The sequence below is a fragment of the Cydia splendana genome, chromosome 12 (assembly GCF_910591565.1).
Source record: "Cydia splendana chromosome 12, ilCydSple1.2, whole genome shotgun sequence".
Lineage (NCBI taxonomy): Eukaryota > Metazoa > Arthropoda > Insecta > Lepidoptera > Tortricidae > Cydia > Cydia splendana.
Window position 1 is genome coordinate 9163468 of NC_085971.1, and position 15650 is coordinate 9179117.

Consider the following 15650-nt stretch of genomic DNA (forward strand, 5'->3'; position numbering starts at 1 on the left):
TTTGGCAGGTCATAGAAGACAAGGACCTAATTCGGGAACAGTGTGAACAATTAGCTGACCACTTCATATCTACTCAGGTTAGATCAAAAACTCTTTAACATAGTCAAACAATATTACTCCTCCTGCCATCTTGACAGACAAGTATTGCACTCACTTCACTTTAGGTACTTCAAAAATCAATCTTCAATGTTATTGGTGTTTAGGAATGGGAGACAGCCGAGCGCCTCCTAACCTCCTGCGGTATGGCTGAGAGATGCGTCCGGGCATACAACTCGGCCGGCCGGGTCGCAGACGGCCTGAAGCTGGCTGCGGCGCAGTTATCGGAGGACGAAACCAGGGACATTTACATACCGCTGGCTCAGCAGTTACGGAGCGAGGGGCAGTTTAGGAAGGCGGAGCAAATTTATATCGGGCTTGGTGAACCGGATGAAGCTATATCTATGTATAAGGTATTTTGGATACATTTAATTTGTTTTTATGGTTCCGTACCCAAAGGGTAAAACGGGACCCTATTACTAAGACTCCGCTGTCTGTCCATCCGTCCGTCTGTCACCAGGCTGTATCTCGTGATCTGTGATAGCTAGACAGCTGAAATTTTCACAGATGATGTATTTCTGTTGCCGCTATAACAACAAATACTAAAAACAGAATAAAATAAAGATTTAAGTGGGGCTCCCATACAACAAACGTGATTTTTGACCGAAGTTAAGCAACGTCGGGCGGGGCCAGTACTTGGATGGGTGACCGTTTTTATAGATAATGGTACGGAACCCTTCGTTTGCGAGTCCGACTCGCACTTGGCCGGTTTTTTGTTAATTACCTACCTCTCCTAATGCGCTGGAACTTTCCCGGTTGCTTATCTGCCCTGTTTAACCCAACAACGGTTGACGAGAAAAGGCTTTGTTAAGTGTTTGGGGACCTTAACTCAAACTTCCTGAAGACCTTTTAATTCCCTTGATGTATGTCGCTGTTCATAGCCGCCACGCGGTCGACAGGTTTTATTAGTAGGTAGGAGTTTTTTTTTTTTTTACGTAAAGTTGTCTTTAATGTGTGAAAATACTCGTAAATGTTGGCACCTATTTTCTGAAAGTATTTACAGTCACTGAAAAAATCGACGCACCAGCTCAATATTTGACCTGCAGGCCTATTCGGATTTCGAGATAATCACAAGATCTTGAGACGATTTAGAGATCAATTAGATCTACATTAGATATCGACTAGATGTGACATGGATATCTAAGTCATAACTTGTCGAAATCGTTCAAGAGGACCTCCAGAATCGCGGAAACGTCAAATTTGACATATCTATCTTACAAATATCTTTAAATTATCCGTATCGTAACTTGTTGAAGTCTAGTAGAAATCTAATTCATTTTCCGAATCGAGCCGCTGGAGTTTGTAATAAACATAGGTATTGTCGCCAATAATTAAGGAAGTAGATACCTATTTTCTAGGGATATTCGTGATGTTTTAGGAAGCCTCTCAATACGAATCCATGCTGCGCTTAGTAGCGGCTCATCGCAGTTCTTTACTGGAAGCGACTCGGCGCCATGTCGCTCAGGCGCTACACGCTTCTGGCGATTTGCGGGCCGCTGAGAATTATTACATACAGGCTGGTAGGTATTATGGAATCCTTCATATTGTTTATCACTTACTTGTATGAATCTGTATAACATAACCGTAGATAGTATGCCTAGTACTGCCGCTGCCACGGCATAGACCTCTATAACTACGTCCAAAATTATTTTGAAATTTAAAAAAGTGAATTTTAAATTGCTTTCTAGTCGGTGTCCTCTATAGTCTCTATACGTTTGATCCAACACTAAAATTACAAAAAATGGGCAAATTAATTATCCCATAGAAAACATCGATATAGGTATAATCAGCCGAAAATCTAACTTTTAGGTGACTGGAAGAGCGCAATTCAAATGTATCGGTCATCCGGTCAGTGGGAGGGAGCGGAGCGCGTAGCTCGCGCACACGCGCCCAGCGGAGTCCAGCAACAAGTAGCGTTGCAATGGGCAGCCGCGCTGGGCGGGTCGGCTGGCGCTAGACTGTTGGCGGCCAGGGGACTGGCGGCTCTGGGGGCGAGATGGGCGCTGCAGGCACAGAGGTTTGCTTTTATTTACTTTTGTGGCCTTTACTGTGTGCTCAAGGACCCGCTTCAAATAGTGTAACTGACAGGGGGACTGGCGGCTTTGGGCCCTGCTGGCACAGATTTGGTGCTATCTACCACATTTAATTGTTTATGTACTTTTGTGGTCCTTTCTATGTCAGCTTTTAAATATGTTTTTAGTGGCCACCTTGTTGTTTGTTATTTAAATAACTAGGTATTACTACTCCGATACTCACAACATGTAATTTTCAGATGGGATATCGCAATGGAGCTGAGCGAGCTAGGCGGAGGTGTGACGCGACGCGAAGTAGCTCGGCATGAAGCGGCGGCGCTCGCGGAGGAGCGGCCCGAGGAGGCCGAGGCGGCCTTCCTGCGCGCCGGGGCGGCTGACGACGCTGTCCGCATGTGGCTCACGCGCGGCCATCACCAGCGGGCGCTGGTTTTAGCGGAGCAACATGCTACTCATCTGGTTAGTTTGCAGGACGAAGTGGTAGCATTCGCGGAAACGACAAGAAAAAATATAGACCAGGATTAGAATACCGTATTTCACCATTCACCATTATTCGCTTGCAATTCACTTGAGGTCGGCGCAGCATGTCTTTTTCTTCTATACCTATCTGTCATTCGTCATCTCATCATTCACCTGCTTTCTTTTTTTATCATCCATCCACTTTTTCTTAGGTTTACCTTTCCTCTTATATCCCACATTTATTCCGTATACCTTTCACGTCTCCGGTTTTCAACATGGTTTTATTTTTCATACAGAGAGAGTTTTTTAAAAACAAATTTAAACAATCCGTGCTAAATAAATCTATCAAATATAGGTATGAAATATTTCCCTTAAATCTTTCCTTATCTGGTATTAGGTCGAAGAAGTCCTGGTCGAAGGAGCGAGAGCAGCGGCCGAGCGCGGAGACCTGGCTCAGTTCGAGACTCTCATGATACGGGCCAACAGACCCAGGGAAGTGGTTCAACATTACAAAGATCTTGGTGAGCCTCCTCTTATTGGCATTCGCTTATTGAATTTAGGGATAGCTAAGGGAGAACACAAAACCAAAACAACCAACTTTCAGTTATCTTTATGACAACTGAACAGCTAAATAAAAGCATTATAAAAAATTACAAATACCTACTCATACATACCTACAATTAAAAAAAAATAAGTTTACTAAACTAACGTAGACCTCGACACTTTTTTATTTTACCTAAATGTATTTGTTTAAGCCCTTTCGACTTATATAGCCCTTTCGACGATATTTCGACTTATATTTCGGGAAAACCTTACACATAATAATCTAGTCCCCAACCAAGCAAAGCTTGTACTGTTAGCAAGATTCAAGGCAAATGGGGGCATACATGTGTTAATTTATGCCCGTTCAGAACTATGGGAGGAGGCGACGCGAGTCTCACGGGAGTATCTACCGGACAGCGCGGAACCGGTGCCTTCGGCCGTGCCTCCTTTGTTACAACGAGCTGCCGAACATGCCGATCGGTGAGTTTATATGTGTAGGTAGTCAATAAACTCCAGTGCAACATAGACGAAAGAACTCTTTTGTAAGTACATATACAGTTGTAAAATATGTCGTGGAAGGAATTTATTTTTCGAAGTAGGTAATAGATACACTTACTACTTACTTACTACCGTGGCGCAGCGAACCTGGCCGTGGCCTCTGACACTAAGGAAGGCCATGTTTCCCTGTCTAGCGCCGTTTCTGTCCAATCGACGGCACCGAGCTCGTTTAGATCTTTCAGGACCTCATCGCTCCAGCGATACCTAGGACGTCCAACCGGTCGTCGACCATCCGGACGGCCCGAGTACGCTCTCCAAACCGCTGGATCTTCACCCATACGGATCACGTGCCCGAGCCATCGGAGTCTTGAGGCTTTCGTTTCTCCTACTATGTTGGGCTCGGCCACCAGATCTTAGATTTCCTGGTTCCTGCGTATCCTCCACGAGCCATCTTCTCCGCGAGTGGGTCCCAGTATCTTCCGGTAGATCCTCCGTTCAGCCACCAGCAGCGTGTATTCCTCTTTTTGTGTTAGGGTCCAGGCTTCGCATCTGTATATCAAGATCCAGTAAAATGAGAGAGATAATAGATAAATTATATAAATTTATAATATGCAATATCTAGCGACATTATTCAAGCAAAACTGATGTTAATCAGGCTATAGGTCCGAAAATATCATACCTGTACCTAAAAGCCAAGCAAGCACACACGAGGAGCCAAATGATTAAAAATGATAGTAATGTCGGTTTTTAGTGGGGAATGGTGGGAAGCCGTTCAACTCCTCTGCGAGGCGAGCGCCAGCGGTGCGGCGGGCGGCGCCACGCGGCTGGCGGAGCGCGCGGCGCTGCGGGCGGCGCGCCTGGCGCGCGATCGCCTGCAGGGCGCCCGGCGCCGCGCCGCCGCCGACATGCTGGCCACTAGGTAACATATACAGACTACAGATTACTTTCTAGAGGAGAATGGCGGGATACCGTCCAGCTGCGACGCGGTGCCACTTGACCGGTGGAGCGGGTGGCGCTGCTGATATTCACTCAGATTAGTAGATTCAGGCTAATTTAAGGACCCATAAACCTAAACGCATGCCTACTGAAAATCATTTGTAAGTATTTAGTTATCAGTCTTTTGTTGATTTTTTGTCAGACTCGCCCTTGTGTTGTGGGTGCCTGGTAGTAAGCGGAATTGAATTGACTGAGTACACCACCGCGGCGCGGGTGAGGTGTATGCAAATTATAAAATATGATTTAAAAATCACACACATCACACACGTTCAAAATACTCAATTAAGTTCATTTTTGTCGTGCCAGGTTTGCTGCTATCGGCCAACCCGAGGTTGGGGAACAACTACGAGAAGCTCTTACAGATGGTGCTACAGATGAAGAGGAGGCGCCAGGTAAATTCATCTAATTTTCTCATGTCTATTCAATCCATCAGTGCAAAAGTTAAGTATTTTTTTGTTTCCAGGTGTATCAGCAGAGTATGAAGTCGAGGAGCCCAGCCCAGTGGTTCAAATGTCAGAGCCAGACGCTGAAGCTGAGGCCTTGGAGCGCTTAGCGCGAGCTGGCAACTGGCAGCGCTGTTTGGCTCACGCCGGCTCTAAGGCACCACATTATGCCTTGCGATACGCTGCTCATCTCTTCAAGGCGCATTCTGTAAGTGCTAGTTTATAGTCCGAGCTGGCAACGGACAGGGCTGTTTAACGGGCAGAGCTCTAAGGTGCCTCATTATGTCTTGCGATCCGTGTTCAACCAAATTGTATACGTTGCGATGCGTCACCTGTTTCTCTCTATTAATATCAACAAAATATTATTTTTATTTTTCCAGCGCATGGAAGGAGTGGACATCGAGAGCGAAGAAGCTCCCGAAGCACTAACCCAAGCCTTAGACACACTTCGTCAATACATTGGAGATGGAACCGTGTCTATTTCAGACAGTGACACAGCTTTAGCGAAGGCAGTTTGTAGCGAAGTGTTAGTGCGGGTGTCAGCTGCTCCGAAATCTTTAACCGCCTTGAAGGATGCCGCGACGGTGATGTTAGCGGCGGGGGCTGATGATAGAGCAGTGCAGGTATATTTTTGACATTGTGTTAACATAATATTTCTTAGGCCTCATACTCGCATCAAGTGCATGTTTTGTTGAGGAGGGACGTAGTAGCCATAATATTTAATTGGAAATCAAGAAAGCTATGCATGTATATAGTTCTTAATCTGACTTGCCAAAATGAACTCCATATTGTGTTACGATACCCGCTATTTTATATTTTATAGAAGTAGATATAAGTAGAGATAAGAAGAACAATAATTAAGTTCCCAAAGTTCCCATGTCTTTAATTTTCGAGTGTAGAAGAGACAGTTTTTGATATGAGTAAAACTTTGCTTACTTTCCTAAAAGTTGGAATGTTACATTTTAGGCGATCACTCTATTGATGGCACTTCATGTGCCTCAGATAGCTGCAAAAGCAGCGCGGGCTATACCGCGATACTCCGATATTATCGTCGCTGATGTTGGTAAGACTTTTTATTTTTCATTACATAATTTTGTTTACGTTTTTATAAAAATGAAATTGGAATCATACTTGAAAGCTGATAGTTACGCCCTTAAATACATAATTATCTGGTTTGATACTTTACTTTATGATACTTTACAATATGAAACGCTGCATTTATAGAAAAAACTGTAATTCAAAAGTTTTATCTGACGTCATCAGCTTTCTACGTGAGTGGAATGGCAGTCCGCGCTGAAGGTAGCAACGGCGCTCGAGAGGCCTTCGTTCTGCTGAATCGAAGCTTGGACCTAGCGGAGGCAGCCGATGATGACGCCGCACACTTGCTTGACTACACAGATTTTGGTAAGTTATCATATCAATTGCAGCCTTAGGTGCACCCTATTTACACTGAATCTCTAAGAGCATAGAATATTGTGCATGGTGTCAGTTTTTTGTATAGACCACTGACATTCCGTCCATTCCAGTGCTTAATTTCAGTCCGTGTTGAGCGAGGGTTACATTTTCACTGCACTCTTGTTAACTATGGACACATGTCGTTGATAACGGTTGTTTGATCCAGAGTGCACGGATTGGCCTACTTCACCGCTCCTACTCGACAGCGCTTGCGTTCGCGGTGAAGCGCTTGACGAGGCTCGTGAGTGGGTGCTTGCGGTTTCCATGGAGCGGACGGTCGAACAGGTATGGAGTTCAGGTCAGGTAATCGTCGCAATCTCGTACGGTTATCGTCGTCGACGGTCGACAAAAAGCCGTATTCGAACCCCTTAAGTACGAGTGAGATGCAATTACCTAGTTCGAGTTCGACTACGGCTCCAGATTTAAAATACATCCGTATTATAGTGTCTTCTCAGATATATCGACGCGCATTCGGCAAAAGCCGATAGGAAAAAGCTTTATGTCCGCGCAATAAGAGCAAAAAAGCCGTCGACGCCTTGGCAGGCGCTGGTCGATGCGAGCCGAGCCGAACGATGATTTTTCGCTCTTATTGCGCAGATATTTTTTATAGGATTTTGCCGAATGCGCATTGACATAAGGGTTCCCCCCTTGTCGTTTGTAGGTACGTCGTGTACGGATGGACTTTAAGAAGAGGTATTTTTTTAATAATGCCTATTTATTCTTCAGACGTTACCGGTGGACGGCCGCGAAGTGTACGGGTCAAGTGTAGGCGAAGAGGCTTGCTGTGTGCTCACCGGATACCCTCTTGGTAGTAGATTGGTCACATTTACTAACGGTAAGTTCATTGGAGGATTTATATTATTCCTAATCAAGAATGCAATGATGTTAACCCATTTTTCAAGATGGCACTTCTATATGGGTGAATCAATTATTTCTTGTTTTTATTGTGTCCCACCAGCTAGGCAACAATATAAGCACAGTTTGTTAGAAACTCTTGTACAGTACAATCAAATGTAAAAATATGGGTGCATACAACTTACTCAAAAATATGTCCCATAGTTCTTAATTCGCTGACCTAAAAGCTATGGGACATGTTTATGAGTGCACCCATATTTTTACACTTGATTGTACCATGGGCTCGGTAGATAGCCTATTGTGTAAAGGCTTATAACTACAACAAAATAAACTTACCAAAGAGAAATGGTATATAAATTGGCGTCATCGATGCGGAGCTTTCGCCCGACGACTTATAGTGTACCTAAGGCCTGAGTGGACGCTCGAAGCCGAGCGTTCGGCGGGGCGTGCAGCGTGGCGTCGGGCTCACACGTGATTTGAGCAGCGTGCACTAAGGCCGCTCCTATACGTTTGCATTTGTTTAATATGCACGCCGCACGCCCCGCCCCGCTGCACGCTCAACACGAGCGTCCACTCAGGCCTTACACGGAATTACATCGCGTTTGCGTAAAATATTACACAAATATAAGCATGCCCTAGAACGGCCTCATATATCTTGACGTGCCTGGGGCCTAGCTAAGCTGACAATCGTGGATAAATTTCACCAATCGAAATTTCAATAATGTATGGAAATAGTCACCTGACTTTTTGTAGCATCTGTCATCGAGATACATTTTTTGTTTTCGTTCGACGTTAGTCGATGTACGATTGTCCTCTGATGCTGTGCGGTGGACAGGTCGGTGCGCCAACCGAGAGTGGTGGTCGCGCTTGGTGGCGGCGGCGCGCGGCGGCGGCGCGGCGGCCGCGCTGCTGCAGCACATCGCGCGCGTGTGCGGCCCCGCCGACTACTCGCAGATATAGACAAGTACGTCACTATTCAATACACGCCACACCAGGCATAGTCAGATGTATATAAGTGGGCGTCCAGACGGGACAATTTCTCCCACAATCTGATTAAATTGACAATTTTACTGTATGGTGTGTTGGTGTGGACGCAAAAATGAAATTCATGGACATGTCTCCCCGATCCCACTATGACATTGTGTACCTATGTGTGGACGCTAGATGAGATTGCCAATCGAAGAGCTAATTTAATTTCTGATCAAATCGGTAATTTCAATGTCCTGTTTGGACGCCCACGAATACCTACAGATGGACTTTTTATAGGGAAAACAGATGGGAAGGTTTCACTACTCTTATTTCACATACCTACGGGACTGGTTTGCATAATATACCTAAGGGGCCGATTTCTATACATAATATAAGGAGGCCACCGGGGGTCTCCGAAAGTAAGGCTTGCATTATAAATGTCGGCAATCTGGCGACAGATTCTTAAAATTGTTAGTGGTTTTCTAAAATTATGTGTAAATTATAAAAAAAAACAAATCATCGTACTAAGTAACATTAAACTGGCCTTACTATTTGAAAAATTCAAATTCTAATATAGAATGAAGTTGTAGATTGACGTTATATTTTATAATCACGAAAAAATATACAAAGTAAAAGTAGCCTATAATAATAAATAAAACTTCAGCAATGATATTTATATCGCTATAATAAACTCATTTGTTATCACATTTATTTAATATAATATACTTTGACACACATATTTGTTACGTAGTAGTAGGTACTAGTCATTTGTAGAAATTCTATTCCGCTTCCTTGATCAATACTGAACACGATATATAGTAACAATAAGTAACCGTTCTATGAACATGTGTTAATGTATTATTTTTCCGACTAATATTACAAGTATTACAACATATAAAACCGAGTTTCATTATTTAAAAATATGTCCGTCCAAACCTACTTGATCATATATTATGTATAATATTTTTAGTTTAATTGTTTAGTTTTCATCAAGATAGCGGCTGTAGAAATGACCAATTTGCATCTAGGAAGAAACAATACGACACATGAAGTAAGAAAGTTCGTACACCTAAATACAGACAAGTGATCAGCATGATATCCGATACCATATCACATTGAAGAGCGATACAGACATTAAAGGTAAGTGGACCACGTGCATATCACTAGGGCGAAAGGAAATTATACATTGGTAGTGTGTACGGGCCAGGATGATAAAAACAAACGGCATTCTTCGGTATCGGGGCGTTTCGAGGCACAACGTTAGATAATACGTCTTTTTACAACTCTTTCTTATATCAAATATTTTTTTTGTTATACTAAAATATCAAGATAGTAAGCGTAAGTGGTTTGTTCGTAGCCGACTGTATCGGATACGATTTAATATTATTTTAAGTAAATATATAATTTATTATCTAGACATAATAAAATATTAACAAACAATCAATATGTATATGTTATATTTCAACCACAGCGCGTTTTAGTACTGTATAATTAGAGGAGCAATAGATGTCTACAAAACGCAATATATGTGACGTTCCACGGAAAAAGGTACCTTATGAGGGTTTCTAGTTTCGGAGATATTAAATGTTTTGTAAAGAGGTGAAAAAATGCTCATTTTTTTTTTATTGTGTGATCTGAAACCTTAATGCGTAACGTTTGTTTACCTGTTTTTATTTTTGTTATAAGTTAGTTATAAGCCTAGTAATGTCGTCTCAGAGTTTAGTAGAAAAGGTACCTTATGGAAAAAAGATTGAAAATTCCCAAAAAAACTAGTCAATACGGGAAAAGAAGTTTGGTAGAGAACTGTATTAGCATTCTGCAAAACTAATTTGATAATTTCAGTTCTGGTTGGGGCGCCTCGCAAATATTATAACCGTACATAGACCGACATCACAAATCCAAGTAGACTGCTATTATACCAAAGTTACTCTCGTCAAGTCTTTCTTAACTAGAATAATCTTCATTTGGTTTGGTCGCATGCAGTAAATCAGCCATTGGTTTGCTGAAAAATGCCAATACCCGACGCATTACCTTATGGAATATCTGAGGTCATTGAACCTCAATGCCGCTTATCTTCAATAGCAACCGAAATATATTATTGATAAGAAATAGACGATTTATACCATCTTAACCCCAAAATATTATTAGTTTATCCTAACTGTTCCATCATCATCATGCCTCATCATGTAACTTGACCACAAGGTACCTTTTCATTACATACAAATTATTGGTCTTTTTTAAGATTATTATGACGAAGAATTAATTAAATTGGGGGCAGTTTAATGTAAATTAATATTTTCTATTCATAAAAGATAAACTATAATATGATTGATATTTTGTAGTGATGTATTATTAGATTTATTTCCATAAGGTACCTTTTCGTAAATGTATGGAGCAAATACTGTTATTGTTATGTAAGTTTAAAGTGGCATAAGGGGTTAAATATAGTATTTAGTTGGGGTTTTAGGATTTATTTCATTTGAATGACAGAATTTCTTTCATATGTGCTCAGAAAAATTGATTGTGTGTCACATTAAAAGTAAAAATATTCAATTTTGTGATTTTATATGAAAAAGTCAGAAAATACATTTTCACCTCTAAATCGGTATTGTTTTTTGCTTAAACTGTCTGTCAGTATCGTTTTCTAATAGATAAAATTTAAATCTTGAGAGCTCATTGCAATCAATCGTGAAAATGAAATAAAACTTTATTTTCAAGAGATTGGTTAGTCTACACATAAATCAGTCGATATCAAAAGTTTCTATTTGCATTACAGAACAAGTCGCAATATTTTTTTAATCTCAGATATATAAGGCATTATTATTTGTAGTCAACTATGTAACTTACTTCAGGAACATAGTTTTTTAGGCGGCTAAACTTAAAACTTCTCTATCGTAAAGTTGCTCATTTCACAACATTATTTTCAAAAAATCATATCTCTGCAACTACGCAACCTAGAAGGTTGATCTTTTGTGTTATCGATAGCTTATTTATTGTAGATTACTGGGGTATGCATAACTCCATACCCGCCATAAGGTACCTTTGACCGTGGGACGTCACATATAACTTATAATATAAAGGTTCATATTGAATGAATTGGAATGAAAAGCTTCCTATTTATTAAGTATAGTTTGACAAAACAGAATTATAACACTTGATCAATACTTTTTAATATTGGTACATATATGTGTCACCGCATATAAACATTTCCTAAGTCCTCAAAATTTCAAATCGGATTCGATTACCATTTTGCGTGGACTTCAGCAATTTGCTACGCATCGACACGTCATGTAGTACATTGTAGGGCTAGCGGTCGGGTCCGGGTTTCGGGTACCCGTTGCCGGGGCCCCGTTCTCGTGCTACACGAAACTGGATTTGTGGCCCGTTCGGAACGGGTAATAAGGATCCGTGTAATTAAGATCCCTGTACCCGTGTTACCCGTGTGTCTGGATCCACGGACACAAGGGTCCGGCCCGTTCTCGACGTATAGTGACGATCGGACGCGTTCTTTATAAGAGCGTAGAATGAAAAGTTTATAACGAACAATAATACATTACCAATAACAAGCAAAACAAAAAAAAAGAACAGAACAACAACAATAGATCCGGAGATCCGGATCCGAACGCACTACACGGTCACGGATTTTGACGGGTTCGTGTAATTCGGAGGCTTAGCACCGCCGGGGCTAAGAACACGGATGCACGGGTTGGCGTGTAGCACGGATATCGGGAGCCCTAGTACATTGCACATTATAATGTGCTTTGTTTTGATAATGTCGTTAGGTATATCATTAAATTGAGAAATTCACAAACTAGTTAATACGTCTGATAAAACTGGCCTTTTGATTCAGGCATTTTGCTAGGTATAGATATCTTTAGAAATATTATTTTAAGTTATATCTAATCTAGTAAAGGATCGTTTTTAGCTATTCAATATTTCTCTCTCTTAGAAAATGTACAACCGTGATAAAATAATAACTACAGTAATGTGTAATAAATAGTATCTAATAAGTGTAGGCAAAACGTGGACTAGAGTAGTCTAGAATAGGGCACGCTAAGCTAGTGATACCCTTTACTTTAGATTACGTACGATCGAAGCGCTCGTATTATTCGATATATTGTCAGCGAGCCACTAAGCTAAGTAGTACAGCACTGGAAGAACACAGATTTTGACAAGACATTTTACATTATAAAATTACATTCTTAGATATGCACTTTGAACGATTGTTAATTTTTCATAAATATTTAATCTGATCTATGATTTTGTAGGTTTTCATTCATATTACGAATTGTGCGCCCTAGCCGATGGTTTTGAAATAGTTATTTGTTTTACAAGGGGGCAAAGTTGTTGTTTAACCGCTCGTGCTAATATTGATACCCGAGCAAGCGAAAGATTCCAAAATTGAACCTCGAGCGCAGCGAGTGGTTCGAAAAATGGAATCTTGAGCGTTGCGAGGGTTTTAAAGCACGAGGGTTAAACAAAATTTGCCCCCGAGTGAAACACAAAATATTTCACCACACCAAACCGAAGCAAATATTAAATGTAAAATATAAAACAAAATCAAACCAAATCAAATCCAAATGAATGTTATTAAATATTTATCATCCAAAATCATCATTTAAAAGTCAATTCTACCAGCAAACATAAGAAAACAACTAAAAATTTGCATTTGATTACTTTGCCTCACATGTGAATAAAATGCAACTTTGCTGTCAGTTTTTGATGAGCAAAGTAAGCCTTTCCGAGCTGGTGTGGTGAAAACATTTTTTTCTCTAGGTACGAGTCCTTTAACTTTAACTAGGTAGGTAACAAATTTATTGATATCGACTAATACAATACATTGTTACAGATGTAGTGCATAATTGTTTTCCATCGTATTTTCTCGGAAACGTTCGTATTTGTCATGCTAGTTCAATCAATGTCAGTACTTTTTGTACCGAGTCTGACTGAAATAGCAAGACACGTTCGTAAGTTTCCGTGAAAATACGATGGAAAATAATTGTGCACTACTTACATCTGTAACTGACTTGATTGATAATTTAGTTAGTGCGCACAGTAGAAACAGTAAACAGTTTTTCCTTATCAATTGGGATTTATTCTATTGGAAACGCTTAATGGCATCTAATAAGTACCTACGAGTAATATGTTATCACGAAAGTAGTTGTGCGTAGACAATTTTGATAAAAGATTTACATTGAACATGCATGGGTTTCTACATATTTACAGCTTGGGCATATGATTTGATGGGATGAGACCAAGCTCTTACAATGTAGTAGGTAGATTAGAAAATGTCGAATGTTGTAAGACCGACTTGGAGGTATTATAATGTATTAGGGAAAATTCACTAAAGCACAACCTTGGAAGAATAGTACCTAGACGCGCTTAACCACTAGAGTAACGTTAGAAATTTATTAATCGTATAAGGCAAAGTGTCGAAGTTGGGGTTATCAGAGACGAGCTATTTACAAGATATTTACGGTACTAAATACCTAGATGAAAATTTGTCTAAAGTTTTTCTAGTAAACAGCATGTTGTTGAAAATTTACGTAAAATATGTAATTTTATCATTGAACTGGAAGTATTCATTTTAATGGAAGTATTAACTATAATGCCTCCTCATTTTTATTTCTGAGATTAAATTTAATATGTGTTCAAGATAAGTTGTCAGTTACGTCTGATTATGTATTTTTAGGCATATAATACATATTACAAAATAAATCATTTGTTAAAAAAGTAACGTAGGTATATAGTTATGTACGAAATTTTGAAAAGTGGAAACATTTGTAGATATGTAGGTACTAATAAAAATAGAGTATACCTAGACTGTAACATCTCTACAGTTAAAATGGCTTCCAGCGTTCATACTACAGGATATAGTTTGTTGGTAAACAGTATAACATTCAACTACTTACGCAATGTCTATAAGTTTACGATATTATACTATAATGTCAATACAAACACGTAACATATAAAATTGCTACAAACATTACGCATAATTTATGAGTAGAAGCAATCCACTATAAGCTCCTTTTGTTATTACGAGTACTACTAATTCCACGGCAACGTCACTGAGTGAGCTCTGTTGCACATCGGTCAGACGGTCGCATCAAATTAATATCCCGTTTGTATAATCAGCGGGCGAATATCATCGGAATATTTATCCAAGTATCTGTAGGTGAGCCGATTAATAAATCTTTGTCAACATGACTAATACATTTTACTTTCAAGTTTTACATAATCCAATAATACACGAACAAATTCGCGCATGACTAAGAGTTTTACATGCTTCTGCCATAGGCAGCATGATTGAGACAATATTACTCGTACATCAATTAAAATTATTTACACTCCGTATTAACTAACAACTAACACGAATTGGAGTCTGTATAGGGCAGCACTTGTGGAAATGGGCGTTACACAATTACCTCATGATGTTATACATGTAGACAAGGACTAAAATCAGCGTTGCTTGTGACATTACATTGAGTGCGCATCAGCTTTTATTTGTGACTGTTGAATATATTATTATAGAATTAAAATCATGATTATGGCATTTTGTTATGACGCGGTATTTACATAATATGTTGGGTCTAAGCTGATACGGTTTCAAGCATGTCACCGGTCGCCGTCACGTGACAAGGGGGCCAAACACGAGTTTTTGTGAGCCGTCGCGGAGGCGCTAGTTGTCGCGGCGCTCCGGCGACGGCTCCCTGGATCAGTCTGGCGACTCGTCGGCCGCGAGCGAGGTGGCGGGGAACAGCGGGTACCAGCCGTACGTGCGCTGTGGCAGCGTGAGCTTGTCGAGCGTGATCTCCGCTCCGCCGAGGGCGAGGTTGTGCTCGAATCCGCCGCAGCGCTGCCAGAGCATCACCACCAGTGTGCGCCCCAGAGCCTCGTTTGCCTGGAATATGTAAAGTACAGGATCAGCTTTCATAGCCCGCAATTGTTTCTTAACGTTGTATTCAACGCCCGCCGTCTATATTTTTTGACATCAATTAATTACTTCTGGTGTGATTAGTAAAAAATTCGAATAGAGAACTTGCCTGATATTTGAGCGTCTGTTTGAAGTGCGGCTCGGTGGTGCGCCGAACAACTCGCGTTTTGCGTTTGTGAAGCCACTTGTCGCCATCGCGCAGGTAGCACTTGACGTATGAGTCTGGCACCTCGCCGTTCACGCCATACACCCGCCGTGCGTGCGAGATCTAATAGAACAATGAGTGTTTTTAAATTCAGTGAGCGTGTGTGAGCCAATATGTACTTACTCAATGCAAAAATTCCAATTAGAAAGGATTGCAGTTTTACTTTT

General features: G+C 40.8%; 2 protein-coding genes across 4 annotated transcripts in view; one reads left to right on the plus strand and one right to left on the minus strand.

Moving 5' to 3' along the window:
* LOC134795563 (intraflagellar transport protein 172 homolog) overlaps positions 1-15650 on the plus strand; it is a 47506-nt gene that overhangs the window by 15383 nt on the left and 16473 nt on the right. Inside the window, exons 20-35 of the mRNA XM_063767459.1 lie at positions 9-77; positions 204-449; positions 1475-1616; positions 1906-2113; positions 2369-2585; positions 2983-3106; positions 3497-3608; positions 4378-4545; positions 4929-5014; positions 5086-5273; positions 5446-5688; positions 6032-6128; positions 6329-6469; positions 6687-6805; positions 7247-7355; positions 8211-8339. Coding sequence (XP_063623529.1) covers positions 9-77; positions 204-449; positions 1475-1616; positions 1906-2113; positions 2369-2585; positions 2983-3106; positions 3497-3608; positions 4378-4545; positions 4929-5014; positions 5086-5273; positions 5446-5688; positions 6032-6128; positions 6329-6469; positions 6687-6805; positions 7247-7355; positions 8211-8335 — 2394 coding nt within the window. The 3' untranslated portion in view covers positions 8336-8339. The remainder of the gene's footprint in view (positions 1-8; positions 78-203; positions 450-1474; positions 1617-1905; positions 2114-2368; positions 2586-2982; positions 3107-3496; positions 3609-4377; positions 4546-4928; positions 5015-5085; positions 5274-5445; positions 5689-6031; positions 6129-6328; positions 6470-6686; positions 6806-7246; positions 7356-8210; positions 8340-15650) is intronic.
* The window catches only part of LOC134795511 (regulating synaptic membrane exocytosis protein 1), a 61736-nt gene continuing 61410 nt past the window's right edge, over positions 15325-15650 (minus strand). For all 3 annotated transcript variants that reach the window (XM_063767378.1, XM_063767377.1, XM_063767379.1), the window contains exon 18: positions 15325-15546. In XM_063767378.1, the coding sequence (XP_063623448.1) occupies positions 15340-15546 (207 nt within the window). In that variant the 3' untranslated portion in view covers positions 15325-15339. The remainder of the gene's footprint in view (positions 15547-15650) is intronic.